At 49.7% G+C, this 14102-nt stretch overlaps 1 protein-coding gene across 3 annotated transcripts in view; it reads left to right on the plus strand.

The window, feature by feature from the left end:
• Positions 1-14102, plus strand: part of PRKCA (protein kinase C alpha) — a 407772-nt gene that overhangs the window by 310198 nt on the left and 83472 nt on the right. For all 3 annotated transcript variants that reach the window (XM_047708148.1, XM_047708150.1, XM_047708149.1), the window contains exons 6-8: positions 8553-8709; positions 9796-9930; positions 10186-10282. In XM_047708148.1, coding sequence (XP_047564104.1) covers positions 8553-8709; positions 9796-9930; positions 10186-10282 — 389 coding nt within the window. The remainder of the gene's footprint in view (positions 1-8552; positions 8710-9795; positions 9931-10185; positions 10283-14102) is intronic.

Genomic DNA, 14102 nt, shown 5'->3' on the forward strand with positions numbered 1-14102 from the left:
TGATGGCTCCCAGAGGTTCTGCAGAGCAGTGGACGGCGGCCAGTCTCGTTCCTGGTAGAAGACACGCCCTCTCCTCTGCTCCAGTCCAGGCCCCCGCCCAAGCTGTAGGACAAAATCAGAGTTGAAGACACTCAGATTAAAGCAGAAGGAAGGAAGGAAGAAGAGAAGGGAAGGAAGGAAGCAGAGTCTTTACCAGGAAGTAGAGGCTCGATTTCCATGTCACGTTCTCCCCAGCCTGTTGTGGAGGTGTGGTGAGACAGTCTGTCGGCTCTGCATCAGGGCTCAGTAAATTATGGCTCGAGGGCCAGAAGTGGCCCTCAGGCTGCGGTTTTTAAATGAAGTTTCATTGGAACACGCAGTGATCATTATTCTACGTGTTGTCTCTGGCTCCTTTTGCTCTGTACCCACAGGCTACAGTAGTGGGGATGGAAGCTTTGTGGCCTGCAGAGCCCTGAGTATTTACGATCTGTGCCTTTACAGAAGTTTGTTCCCCTGCTCTACACTGACCACTGCACCTGAATGCAGAGGCCGCCTGGGAAGGACCGAGTGGAGGGCAATGCTCAGGCCCCAGAGTCAGGACTCCTTTGCACTCTTTTCTTTTTCTTTTTTTTAAGATTTATTCATTTATTTGAGAGAGAGAGAGAGCACGCGCAGTGGGGAGGGGCAGAGGGAGAGGGACAGAGAGAGAGTCTTAACCAGACTCTGTGCTGAGCAGGGAGCCTCAATCCCAGGACCCTGAGATCATGACCTGAGCCAAATCCAAAAGTCGGATGTCTGACTGCACCACCCAAACACCCCTCCTTTGCACTCTTGCCTCCCTCATTTACTAAATGCCTGACCTTGAGCAAGTTATTTAACAACCCAGTGCCTCAGTTTCCTCATCTGGAAAATGGGCATCTGAGTCATTATTTCACAGGGGTGTTGTAAAGCTTACATGAGCAGGTATCGTGAGAAACATGGAAATCTGTCAATAAACCTATTTTCATTGAGATATAATTCACACGCTGTAAAATTCACCATTTTAAAGTATCCGATTCAGAGGTTTTCAGCATCTTTACAGGATTGTGCAAACATCCCCACTAATTCTAGATCGTTGTCATCATCCCAGCAAAAGCTCCTAAATGGTACCTATCTATGCTGGGCTGGATAGCGACCATGCAAAGACATCAGGTCCCAACCACCGACATCGTCTCTACACGTGAGCTTCTTTAGAAAAGGGGGCCTTTGTAGATGTAACGTAGCACAGAATCCTGAGATGGGGAGACGATTCTGAATGAATGGAGGAGGAGGAGGAGATCATCCTATCCACAGGTGATCATATCTAAGAAGTTGGCAGTCTTCAGGTTCTCTGGAGGACGGTGCTATGGCTGTCTAATAATACATCAGAATTCTCCAGGTTTGCTTGAAGATACCATTCATGGATTTGGGGAGCTCCCGTTGCTCTGTTTGCCTGATACTAAATGACACCAGCTTCCTCGGACCCCCGGCTCTAACCCCCGTTCATTATCTGCACTCGCCTGTCCCCCAACATTTTTGCATTCCCATTTCTTTCGCTGTTGGTAACTTCACACAAAGAAGAGTTTGTATGGTTTCGTTTTACTGTAGTGTCAGAAAATGTAATTTTTTATTTCTGCATGATGAGAGGTAGGATTAGAGAATTTTGTTTACTCTTATTTTTGCTGTGGAGCCCGGGTGGAGGTCAGGGGAAGGGCCACAGGGTCGGCACACGCTGGACAATCCCGGCTTTTACAGCAAGCCTTTGTTTGGAGCCTTTGTCCTTGTTGTTGGCCTGTGAAGCAGAAGCCATGAACAAGGATGCTTGCAGAGAGCGGGGAAGAGCACTAAAAATAGAGAATTATTTTCTAAAGCAGAACACATTATTTGAATTGTCCTTGAATCTGGAGGCACTCGACTTTTTTGTGCACCGCTGAACAATGTTCCCATACAGATTTGAACTCTGACAGGCAGGGTTACTACAGGTCAGTGAAGACAAGTCAGGTCTGTGGGCAAAGGGGTTACAGCGGGGTCCGTAACGAAGCTTTTCGTGTGTGTCGTGCATGAATCCTTCAGAGCCTCCGCGAGCTCGGGGCCTAGCCAGAGTGCCCTAAGGCAGCCTCAGAGTGACGTTGAAGATCTACAGGGAGGCAGGAAGGAGGTGGGGAGGATACAGTGGATGACTTCAGCCATGTAGGCCCTGATCTAGCTTTTATGTTAGGTGTCGAGCTCTGGGCGTTTATTATTATACTCCATAACTTATGCCGCATACATCCCCTGGGTCAGGAGACCATCTGGGCCATTCTCTGAATGGATCAAGGATTGCACTGATTTTTTTCTTTTTCTTTTTCTTTCTTTTTTCTTTTCTTTTTTTTTTTTTAATCCCAAGCTATTTTAGAACAATTAGGAACTGACTGTTGAACTCTGGCCTAACCCTGAGGTCTGGAAATTCCAGTACTATACAAACTAGCCTTTTAACATACCAGATTTCTTTACTCTGAGGAAAGTACCCTGCCTCCCCACCCCGCCCGCCCCAGACCAGACAGGAGGCCTGGATGAGGATGATAAAGATAGCAAACACATATTAATATGATCATTAGTAATGGCGGCAAATGCTTCTGTAACACTCCGTTTGTTCCAGAACACCTTCGAAAACAGGCTGATGAGTGGGCTAACTTGTCTGAGGTCACACAGCTAAAAAGTGGTAGAACAAGGATCCGAACCCAGTGTCCCACGCTGTCAGCTGCTGTGTTAGACTGGCCCCTTGAGAAGACGTCGGCCACCACTTGCGGCTCTGTCCAAGCGGAGTGAGCCTGACTGTCCTCAGGCTGTGAGGTCCTCAGACACACACCAGACCGTCACTGGACTGCCAGTCTTTGTGGGGCTGGCTCGCCTCGCCCTGAGAAAGCAGGGCGATCAGTGCTACTGTTCCCCATCCAGCAGGCCTGGGGCAAAATCCCTGGCTTCAGGCCTCTGTTGGCTGTGCCGTCCACCAGAAGGAGCCTCTGCTGTGGACCCCCCGGGCTAGGTAAGGCGGCCTCTGGGCTCTGGGCGAGCCAGCTCTCACGCCTGGATGCTTCCTCAGACCCTCATGTCCCGGGCTTGCCTTGCCCTCTCTGTCAGGTGTCTCCGAAGCCCTGGGGAGGTGTTCTTCAATCTTCCTCGTCTCATTCGAATGGACTTTGTCCAGGAATCATATCTTACGTAACCAGGAAATTACATAACCTTTTAACCCAGGCTGGTTTCTCTTCGTCCTGGGCTTGGCTGCTGATCCTTCCCAAAGCCACGCCTCAAGCCAAAAGATGGTCACCTAACTCCGTGTTCTAGTAAAGGTCTGGAATTCCAGAACAGACTTTGATTCTAAAACGGCCGCCACCACGGCGCAGACATATTTCTTGAGCGGGCCTGTCGTCCTCATGGAGGCTGCAGGGCTTCTGTGACTGTCCCCTGCGTGCCTTCCGTGAGACCCGGGGCCCACGGGGCTTCACGCCGGGCAGCGGAGTGGGCAGGGGCTGTGTGGTGCTCCCCCGCTGTCCCCGCTGTGTTTAGAGACCATCAGCCTCCGAACTCGAGCTGATATCATAGGGCTTTTCCCCAAAGGAGTCCCATCCTCAAGAGTTTACACAGCAGCCGAGGTTTCTCCTGTCTTAAGTCTGTGGGTCCGAACAGTGTGGCTCTCGCAGAAGATGGGAGACAGTGAGCCGTGGGACCCGTGCCAGGTCTGTTCTCAGACCCGCGGTGCAATGGTCACCTTCCTCTGTGCCTCCGACTTGGCCCAGGCTTCCCACATGCAGGGCAGGAGCCAACAGGCGAGGATCCCACTCCTGCTCCAAGTCTTCCTGCGGGTCCTGAGCTGATGTTAGAAAGCGTTAAATGACCTGGTGAGAAAGATACTCTCTTCCCAGTTTTCCTTCATTGGTTGTAAGGTGGAGAGAGGGACTCCATGGGGGTCCGGAATGTCCTTAATACTCGGCCTGCTTTGGTCTCCCCTTTGTGGTGAAGAGCCGGCCTCAGGCAAGTGTGTGGGCTGGAAGGAAGGACCTGTTAGATGCTCATCGTCTCTATTTTTATGGTTCCTTTCTCCTTGGAGCAGACAATCTTGGTTTTCCATTTATCAAAGGGACACATTTCCTTTTCATTTATTTTTTTATAATTACTTTTCAGTATACTAGAATTCATTGTTTATACACCATACCCAGTGCTCCATGCAATCCGTGCCCTCCTTAATACCCACCACCAGGCTGGCCCAACCTCCCACCCCCAACCCCTTCAAAACCCTCAGGTTGTTTTTCAGAGTCCATAGTCTCTCATGGTTCATCTCCCCCTCCGATTTCCCTCAACTCCCTTCTCCTCTCCATCTCCCCATGTCCTCTGTGTTATTTCTTATGCTCCGCAAATAAGTGAAACCATATAATTGACTCTCTCCACTTGATTTATTTTCTCACATTTCCTTTTTATTTTTTTTAAAGATTTCATTTATTTATTTGACAGTGATCACAAGTAGGCAGAGAGGCAGACAGAGAGAGAGAGAGGGAAGTAGGCTCCCCGCTGAGCAGAGATCCTGAGATCATGACCTGAGCTGAAGGCAGAGGCTTTAACCCACTGAGCCACCCAGCCGCCCAACATTTCCTTTTTAAATGTTGAGTGTCAGGGACGCCTAGGAGGCTCAGTCAGTTGAGCGTCTGATAGATTTCAGCTCCGGTCATGATCTCAGGGTCGTGGGATCGAGCCCCACATCAGGCTGACACTGGGTGCAGGGTCTGCTTGGGACCCTCTCACTCTGCCCTTTCTGTCTCTCAAAGAAATTTTTAAAAACCCACATAAATGTTGAGTGTTAAAAAGTGAGTGAATTTTGGGGTGGGGGTGGTGTGAATAATGTCCTGAGTTCTTAAGAGATGCCAGTGAGGCAGGGGGAAGGACCACACTTCGAGAACGACGGCCAGTTGCACAGGATGGCACGGGTCCTGTACTGCTCACCTGAGAGGCTTTGAAGATGCTCGTGCCTGGGCCTCCGCCTGGACCGATGACATCAGACCCCGTGGGGGTACAGACTTCCTACCAACCCTCCATCCGATCGCGTTCTCTCCCCTCTCCTGCCTCTCGCCCTTCCCATCTACCACCCCACTGGTCTGGCTCTTCTTTTCTCTGCCTGAGCTTCCCTGCTCTCCCCCTGTTAGTGACGCCCTCCAGGACTGCGGCTCAGGTTAATGACCCCGCCGGCCCCACGCAGCTACAACCATGTTAGAAAATTTCCACGCCGTGCTGGTCTTCACGGCATCCACTTGCCGACTGGTAGGCTGTCCAGTTTCTGAGCATCTCAGCCTGCACGGTTGTGCTCTCTGCCAGCAGCTTGTCGCAACAACAGTGAGAATAACCATTACTGGGCTCTCAGTGTGTGCTACCGCTGTCCTCTCATTTTACATGAATGAGCTTACAGAATCCTCCCAGGGAGGTACCATTTTGCAGAGGCAGAAACCGAGGCACCGGGCTGTTATGGTTCTTGCACCAGGGTTTTGGCACCAGGAGTGACAGAGCCGGAATTCAGGCGCAGGCAGCCTGGCCCCAGAGCCCACGACCTGAGCTGATGGGGACCCCCAAGTCTGCCGCGCCCTGGCATGTGATGAGTCCGTCCTCATCGGGCAGGCTGTTCTCGGCTGCAGTGGGAAATTGAAATTTGGACCCACTGTCTACTTCAATGACATTTGGAATTGATAACTCTTTTTATTTTCCACTTCAATCATTATCGCTCCATAGGAAGCCCACAGCTTTAAATCCCATCAAGACTAACTCATCACCATTCGGAAGAGATCAGCCTTAAATGATGTTGTGTGTGCTGGCTGTCAGGACCAGAAATTGAAGATGAAAAAGCCAGCACCCGTAATCATGCTGTAACTGGCAACACTCTTGCCGGCCCTTTCTGCTTCCCCATTAGTTTATCTGGGCTGTAGCCTCCGTGGTAGACATTCCAGGCTTTTGCTGCCTTTGACAAAGGATCTGATTCTCATTCCAGGGCTTAATTGGAAAGAGACCTTTGGCCCCTTCCCATTCCTCGTGGGAGCCCTCTATTTTTATGCTTAAACTTTTCATCTTTTGTGGTACTTGGGTTGCTGTTTTAGGAGACTGGATCTTCTGCATTGTACTGGAAAACCTTCTGCATGAGCTTGAGGGAATTCTCAGGCAGCCGGGTCCCTGGGAGACCTCCTACTCCCTCCGAAGATTTTGACATTGTGGGCAGTGGGGGACTCTGCAGAGTAAGCACTCACGTGGTGACATCATATTCCCCCTCCATTTTCCATTCCACTCACTGTCTAAAGCACGTTCTGCACAATTATTTCATTTGCTTCCCCCAGCGATCCTGTATCACCGGGAATGAGCCCCTCTTCCCTTTTCTAAGGGAAGAAACAGAGGCTCGGGAACTTACGTTTCCCATTCTTGGGAGTACGTGAGGGGGGCAGGATTTGAAAGCAGGTGTGCTGACCTGCAAAGCCCATGCATGCTTGCTTGTGTTCTACCCTCTCCCAGTTGGATGAGGTTAGATATTATGTGGGGAAAAAGTCCTTGGAAAGCATAAGTGACTATGAGGAACAGAGCCGTGGCTTCTCCATGGCTAGTTGATGTAAGCCAGCCCAGTCCCCACTCAGACCATTTGGATACGGTCCTGTCACCCGCCTGCGCTAAGGCTTCCAGACAAGGAGGGTGTAAGGTGATTCGCCAGCAGGTGTGGAGACTCCATGTGTCCCCAGGATGTAACGGGTAATGCTGGTCTGTGACTTCTCTTAGGACAATGTCCAGGGACCCAGTATCTTTCACATCCTTCCATCCCCTCCTTTGTCTCTGCCCACTGCCAACCTCAGCACCTCCTAAGGACGTCATTTCACAATCACCCTGAACTGATGATCTCTACTGATAGGCTTGAGGAGTGTTTCCCCAACTCCCCCATGCATCAGAGTCAGGCTTGGTAACACAGACCACGGCAGCCGCCCTTAGAGTTCGGACTCAGTCAGTGTGGTGCCGATGCTGCTGGTCCAGGGGCTATACTGGGAGAACCGTTAGATGTGTACTCATGGTGTCTGGCTAATTAGGGACCCGATGATGGGAAGCGTCAGCCATGTTGGGGAAGATGCCATCGGAAGATGGTGAGGAAGACATTTGGGGTAGGCAGGCTCAGGCTTTTGTCCCTTCTTATCCTGGTGGTAGATAATAACCTATTTCATTTCCGTGCAGTCATGTCACCCTCTCCCACAGAGGCAACAAGCCCCTGTTGGCTGCATCTCTGAGCACGCCTCCCTCTGTGGTTGAAGCGGCCCTTCCTCCTCCTCATTTTGGATTCCTATCTGAGTGCGTCTCGGTCTAGGGTGTGCGTTGGAATCATCTGGGGGTCTGGTTAAAGTGAGAATTCTGAGTTTGTAATTTTGGGGTGGGGCCTGTGATTCCCCACATTGATGAGTGCAGAGCTGATGTCCCAGGTGCTGCTGGTCTGGGGACACGTGTGCACGTTGTAGAACAGAGTCGAGCACAGCGGTGGGATATATTCTGTATTACAGCTATACGTGCTGATGGCTCTTGCTCCTGCGGCACATGGGGTCACCTGGGGAGCTTTTAAGGATGTGAGCCACGCCCCTCAGAGGTTCTCATTCAGTTGTGGGTCCTGTACATTTTTTTTTTTTAGATTTATTGATTCATTGGAGAGAGGGAGAGCAGGGAGAGGGGCAGAGCGAGAGAGAGTCACAAGCAGGCTCCCCGCCGAGAGCAGATCCCCGTGCGGAGTTCCATCTCACGACCTTGAGTTCAGGACCTGAGGCAAAACCAAGAGTCGGACACTTAACAGACTGCACCACCCAGCTGCCCCATGAGCACTAGGATTTTTTTTTTAAGATTTTATTTATTTATTTGTCCGAGAGAGAGAGTGAGAGCGTGCACACAAGCAGGGGGAGGGAGAAGCAGGCTCCCCACTGAGTGAGGAGCCCAATGCGGGACTCAATCCCAGGACCCTGGGACCATGACCTGAGCCTAAGGCAGACACTTAACCAACTGAGCCACCCAGGCGTCCCAGCACTGGGATTTTTAAACCCCCTCCCGAGAGACTCCAATGTACAGCCAGACTGGAAGTCACGGGCCCTTTCAAAGAAAAGAGATGGATCCTTTCAGAAGCCCCAGAGATGCAGTGCCTTGGACTAGGCTGGCTGGCTGCTGGGAGGGCAGGAGGGGTGGGGGGGGCACACGACCAGTTCTGGAGAAGGGTTCTTGTTTCCAGATTCTGTTGTGGTAGCTTTGGGGAGGGACCCAGGCTTTGGCATTTCTAATCTGAGGTGTCCAGGCCGACGCTGTGTCTCAAGGCTTGACCACAGGGCCCACGTGGTGCCCGTTATCTGGGCAGCAATGACAGCAGGCAGCTTTTCTCATATCGAAGATCAGAGGCTTTGGGTCCTCACCTCCTCTCCCTTTAAACACCATCTTGATGTCTCTGTCATCCAGCTTGGTCTTGACCCAGGCCACTGGGCAACCCAGGTCAGTTCTCTTTTTATAACATTTGATCTTCTTTCCTTTTCTCTTCACAGTACGCGATGCAAAAAATCTAATTCCTATGGATCCAAATGGGCTTTCAGATCCTTATGTGAAGCTGAAACTTATTCCTGATCCCAAGAATGAAAGCAAACAGAAAACCAAAACCATCCGCTCCACATTAAACCCCCAGTGGAATGAGTCTTTTACGTTGTAAGTCTTCTCTTCCCGGTCGAATTCCCTCCCCACACATCACAAACCTGCCCACCTCCCCATGAGAGATAATGAGGCAGGCCTGTTGTAAATGTCTTTAAACGTCACTTCATTCCTCAGACTTCCTCAGACCACTGCTAAGATGTTGCTATTGTCACCTGTTTTGGTGGGTAACCAAGTATTCAGTGCAGGCCCCAAATTATTATCAATACCTACTGTGTACAAAAAATGGCATTTATGTTGAAGATGATGTCAAAATGTATAAAGCGTGTCCCACTTCTTGGTGGACTTGAGTTCTTTTGAGCGTTCTAGGAGAAGGAAGGTAAAAATGTGAATAATAATTTGTAAAACAAGGAATACAGGAGTCACATGCTGTTGCCCCCCAAATGGGAAGATCATCCTCACCTTTAAACAGAGAGGACTTCCTGGAGGAGGTGACATTTAAAATGGGGTTTAAAGGAGTGCCAGGATTTCAGAGGTAGAGAGGGTAGAAAAGATAGCAGGAAGGAGGCCATGGGAGGGAAGGGAGTGGCAGAAAACCCCCGGGAGTAAAAAGGCACTACCTGTGGCTGAGCACAAGCCAGTGGTCCTCCTTGCAGATGAGAACACGGGAAGTGGTTTCTCTGGATGACCAGAAACATAGTTCTTTTGTAGAGAACAGATATTGGCAAGTTTAGAAGAGGGCCAGTTAGTAAATACTTTGGACTTTCTGGGTCATACTGTCTGTGTTGCAGCCACACAACTCTGCCATTCTGGAATCAAAGCAGTCATAGACCATATGTAAACAAAACCCCATGGCTGTGTTCCCGTGAAACTTTATTTATAAAAACAAGCGGCGGGCCAGATTTGGCCTGTGAGTGTTGGTTTGCCAACCGCTAGTCTAGAGCTTTGGCTCCTGGGGGCTGGTACTCTGTTGGCAGTGGGGAGCCCCAGGAAGTGAATTGAATATACTATTGGTTTTTTTAATCTCGGACTGCTATCATGACCTTGGGGTTTGGCTCCCAGGAAACCATGGTCTACATAACCGTGTGTGTGTGTGTCTGTGTGTCTGTATGTGTGCACCCGCACGCTCTCTCTCTTTTGTAGCAAATTAAAACCTTCGGATAAAGACCGACGACTGTCCGTAGAAATCTGGGACTGGGATCGAACAACAAGGAATGATTTCATGGGCTCCCTTTCCTTTGGCGTCTCGGAGCTGATGAAGATGCCGGCCAGCGGATGGTAAGGCTGCCCAAGATTGAATATGTACGTGTCAACCAAAGGTTAATAGTCTCGAAAACGTTAGAGCCCTTGGTGATTCAGCAGACAAACCGGCGTCCATCCAAAATGACCATTGACTATGAGGTTATCTGGCTATAGTGTCCCCACCGGACCCATTTCAGAAACAGCCCGTCCAGAGGTTGAAGGAGTGAGTTGCTGTATCTGTGGTACAATCCCAGCATTCCTAACTCCCCTCCCCCTCCGTGTCCCCCAAAGGTACAAGCTGCTTAACCAAGAGGAAGGTGAGTACTACAATGTGCCCATTCCAGAAGGGGATGAAGAAGGCAACGTGGAGCTCAGGCAGAAGTTCGAGGTGAGAACGTCAGCAAAATTTCTGGAACCACCTTTCCTTTGGGAAGCTTGGCCTCAGGCTGGGCCTGAGTCTTGTGGTCACATGTGCTGGAGGACAGAATTTAAGTGTTCCCCTTCCCCTTTATTTAAAAACAGAAGTGCTGCACAATTCCCTCCCTTTGCAAGCTGTGTTAACATGCTAGGCCTATGATCGTGGTGCGAACGGGGACTAGAGCCATCCCAGAAATAAGCCTGGTTGGTTTCTGCATAAGAAATTGGCTGGCACGTCAGCGGGGAGACGGGCCATGTTCCAAGTGCGGTATTCTCATTAGAAAGAAGAGCTGCTCTTCTCCAAATGGCAGGAGGACATTTTGGCATTAACTCCGGAGGTGGTTTGGGTGTAATTAAGCTCTCGGGCCGGCATCTTTATTTCTGCTCCAGATCTGGAGAAAAGGCCAGCTCTCTGTCTCCTTCCCATCGAGTGTCGGTGTTTGCCTTCCGTCCCAGATTCCTCTGTCTTCTTTCTCCCTCCGCCTCTGCCCTCCCTACCTCCCTCGTTGTCTTCGCTCTGGCCATGCTTGTCTCTGCTCACCAGACTCTTTTCTCCAAGCACTTGCCTTATGGTCCAGGTCACCGTTTTTTCATTTTTTTTTCTGTTTCTCTAATCACCTGCATTTTGGCTGCTCGAGGGATTGATACGGTAGCCATCACAGTCTGTGTAACCGGTTAGTCTTTTTGGAATCTTTCTCTTCCTTGGGTGAATTAGGATTCGCAGGAATTCCGGTCCCCTAAAGAAACAGGTGTACACACACACGCACGTGCACACACACGCACGTGCACGGAGATACTGAACTGCAGCTGAAATGTCGACACTAATGAGATTCCAGTGGTTTTGTTTTTCCTCTCTCTGTTGTTTCTCTCTCCGAAATGAAGGTTTGCCCCAAAGAAACATACGGATCATATCAAGGTGGAATGAATTCTTAAGGCTGTAAAACATAAAAACGTTCAAAGTGCCTTTTAGCAGGCTGATACTTGGTGGAAGTGGATGTTGATGGCAAATGCTTAAGGTCAGGGCTGTGAGCCTGGGTGCCCCAGGGAGCATAAACGAGTCACAGATAATGTAACTAAATGGCAGCGAGCAGCAGGCCTCAGGACAGTGACAGTGGGGTGGGGACCGGGGGCCACCACTGCTCCTTGGTGCCAGTTGGTTATTGCCGTGCCCAGAGGAGGGTCCTGTGCCGCCAGATCTCCTGGTTCTTGGAGAGAAGCCAAAAGCCAATTTTTTTTTAACCTGACATCTTCCAACTCCCTTTAATATTGGCAGCTAATTAAAACTCAGAGCTTGGTATAGGACAAACACTCTATTGCTGTAGACACAGGTCAATTTCAGCCAGTAGAAATCAGCTGGCAATCTCTGTTCCTAAAAAAAAAAAAAACCCAAGAGAAAATAAATGCATTTATGTATAAAGTGAAGTTCTTTCCAAAGGGGCCTGGTAGTATTTAGGGCATTCAAGTGCAAAGATGTGTTAAGGCCTGGGGTACCTTCCAGTGTCGACATCCGACATCCAGCAAGGCTGTTTCTCTCCTTATTTTTTCCTTCACTTCCTCCCTTGTCTATGCCCACCTCCCCCTCAAAACTCAGGACAGGAGCCCCACCCCTGACGTCACACCACTTCTGTGAAGGATGACCCTTTCCAGAGTGTTTTGGGACCCCAAGTTCCAGCACAACTCCCATGTCCCAGGCAGGAGAGATTGCCTAGAAGCTAGACAGAGTCTCGCTGAATTTCCTGCCATAGTTGTAGGTCATTAGCAAAATGACCAGCAGGTCGGGAACTACTGGTATAGAGCCCAGTTGAGGGAAGGTCTGCACTGGGGTATCACAATGGAGGCCACTCCTGGAAATGTCTGAGACTTTGCTTTGCTGATGGAGAAATATTGACCCACTTTTTGTGCCTCATTTCCATGGCTTCCTGGTGAGTAACCTTCCTGTTTTTCTGGGCAGTGAGTCTAGCTTTTGTAAAGGTCAGAGCTCCAAATTTAAAAAAAAAAAAAAAAAAAAAAAAAAGGCAGGGGGGAAGGGGCGGTGCATAGGGGGCTAGGTCAGAGGGCTTGAGGCCAGAATTGCATTTCTCTAGAGGCTCGTTAGAGGCCTCGTGTGTGGTCTCCCTCCTGGCCATGTACTTTGGATGGAGTTCTACCAGCCCAACGCCAAGTGCAGCAAGGGCCATGAGCCTCTGCTGTCCAGCTTCCGGTTTCTGTGCTCAGAGCACCTGCCTGAACTACATCCTGGCTTTTGCTTTAAACCTTGTGCAGATCCTTCGATTTTACTGGAATTGCATTGGTTCATTTCCTTAGCATTGCAGGAGACCAGGCCGAAAGCCCCTTGATGGTGGGGTCAAGGAGATGCTGAGAATTTTCCCACAGCTGTTGTGTTGTATTTGAAAGGGAACATTCAGATCTGATTTCAGGCAGGACTTAACCACAGAGCAGTGTTCTGTTGAGGTCTGTAAACATGAAACTTGTCATTTTTCCCCAGCGTCCAAGTGTCGGGAAGCAGCATGCCTGGGCACAAAGGCTGTGTCCACTTTTGAGCAGTTCTGGGTCATAGCCAGCCTTCCCAAACAGGGTGCCACCTGGCACCAGGGTGCAATTTGGAGACGTTTCTCCAACACCCGCCCCATTTCCTCCCTCTCCGTCCCCGGCCACGGTATGACTGCTTCCCAGTGTCTGCAGACTCACCTCTCTGTCCACATCTTTCCATATACTTGCCATCCTGACTTACCTTCCATCATCCCAGTCCTTTTCTCCCCCACCCGCTCTTCCAGAAGGACTTTCCTGCCCTCTGGTAACAGTATGATTCAGCTGAAATTTTTAATTTAAAGTTCCATGGTGACTCATGTCTGGATGAAATACAGCATGATGACTAGTCCTTTTAGGAACGGGCATTACTCAGGGTATTGTACGCCAGCTAGAGTCTACAGGATTATTCTCTCTGTGTCCAGCCCTGGTTTCTAGAAAGAGTTAATAGCTAGGTTGTGGTCTTCAAATCTTCTTCCAGAAATCGAAAGTCACTCAATCTGACAGAAGAAAAATCCAAACAAATGAGCATTGACAGCTATGCCTCCACGTTAGCATTTGTCTTGATAACATGAGGGAAAAAATTTCAAATGTATCATTTGATTCTAGAGCCCGGCAAACAGAATGATCAGTGAGTAAAGCTCTTAGGAGGCAAAGAAATCCCAAGATGGTTGGAAATGACCTCACTCCCTAATGGATTGTCCCCCTTGAGCAGTTTATCTGCCTAAAAGACAAAACAAATCAGAACCTTGAGTGCAGTGTTTGTGGACAGTGCGCCCGTTCCCCATTCATCTTCAAGTAAAGCACACATAGTTCCTGATTCACAAACATAGCTTATGTATTTGTTCATTTGTCCAATACTAAGGCTCTGGCAATCAATAGAGCAGCTTCCTCCTGTCCATGGAGCTCCTGTCTGTACCTTTGGACCCTGCTTCAGATCTTTTTGGGAACGAGGCAGGAAGCTTCTTGAGAAAGAAGGTTTTTATAACCCCCCGTGCTGGTCAGTGATTTCCCCAGGACGTCCCCTCACAATTGAGAAGATTCTGGATTCCTGTTCCTTCCTCCCGCTTCTGGGCCCCCGTCCCCTGCGATGAGGCTCATGGCCAGCACTAGAGAGACATGTGGCCCAGAGAATGGTTGGTTAGCCCCTGCCCAGCACGCTTTCTGTAAAATGTCACATAATAAATAGTTTAGGCTTTGCAGGCCTCTAGGTTCCTGTCACAACCACTCAGCTATACCTTTGTGCCACCAAAGCAGCCACAGAC

The sequence above is a fragment of the Lutra lutra genome, chromosome 16, assembly GCF_902655055.1.
Source record: "Lutra lutra chromosome 16, mLutLut1.2, whole genome shotgun sequence".
NCBI lineage: Eukaryota > Metazoa > Chordata > Mammalia > Carnivora > Mustelidae > Lutra > Lutra lutra.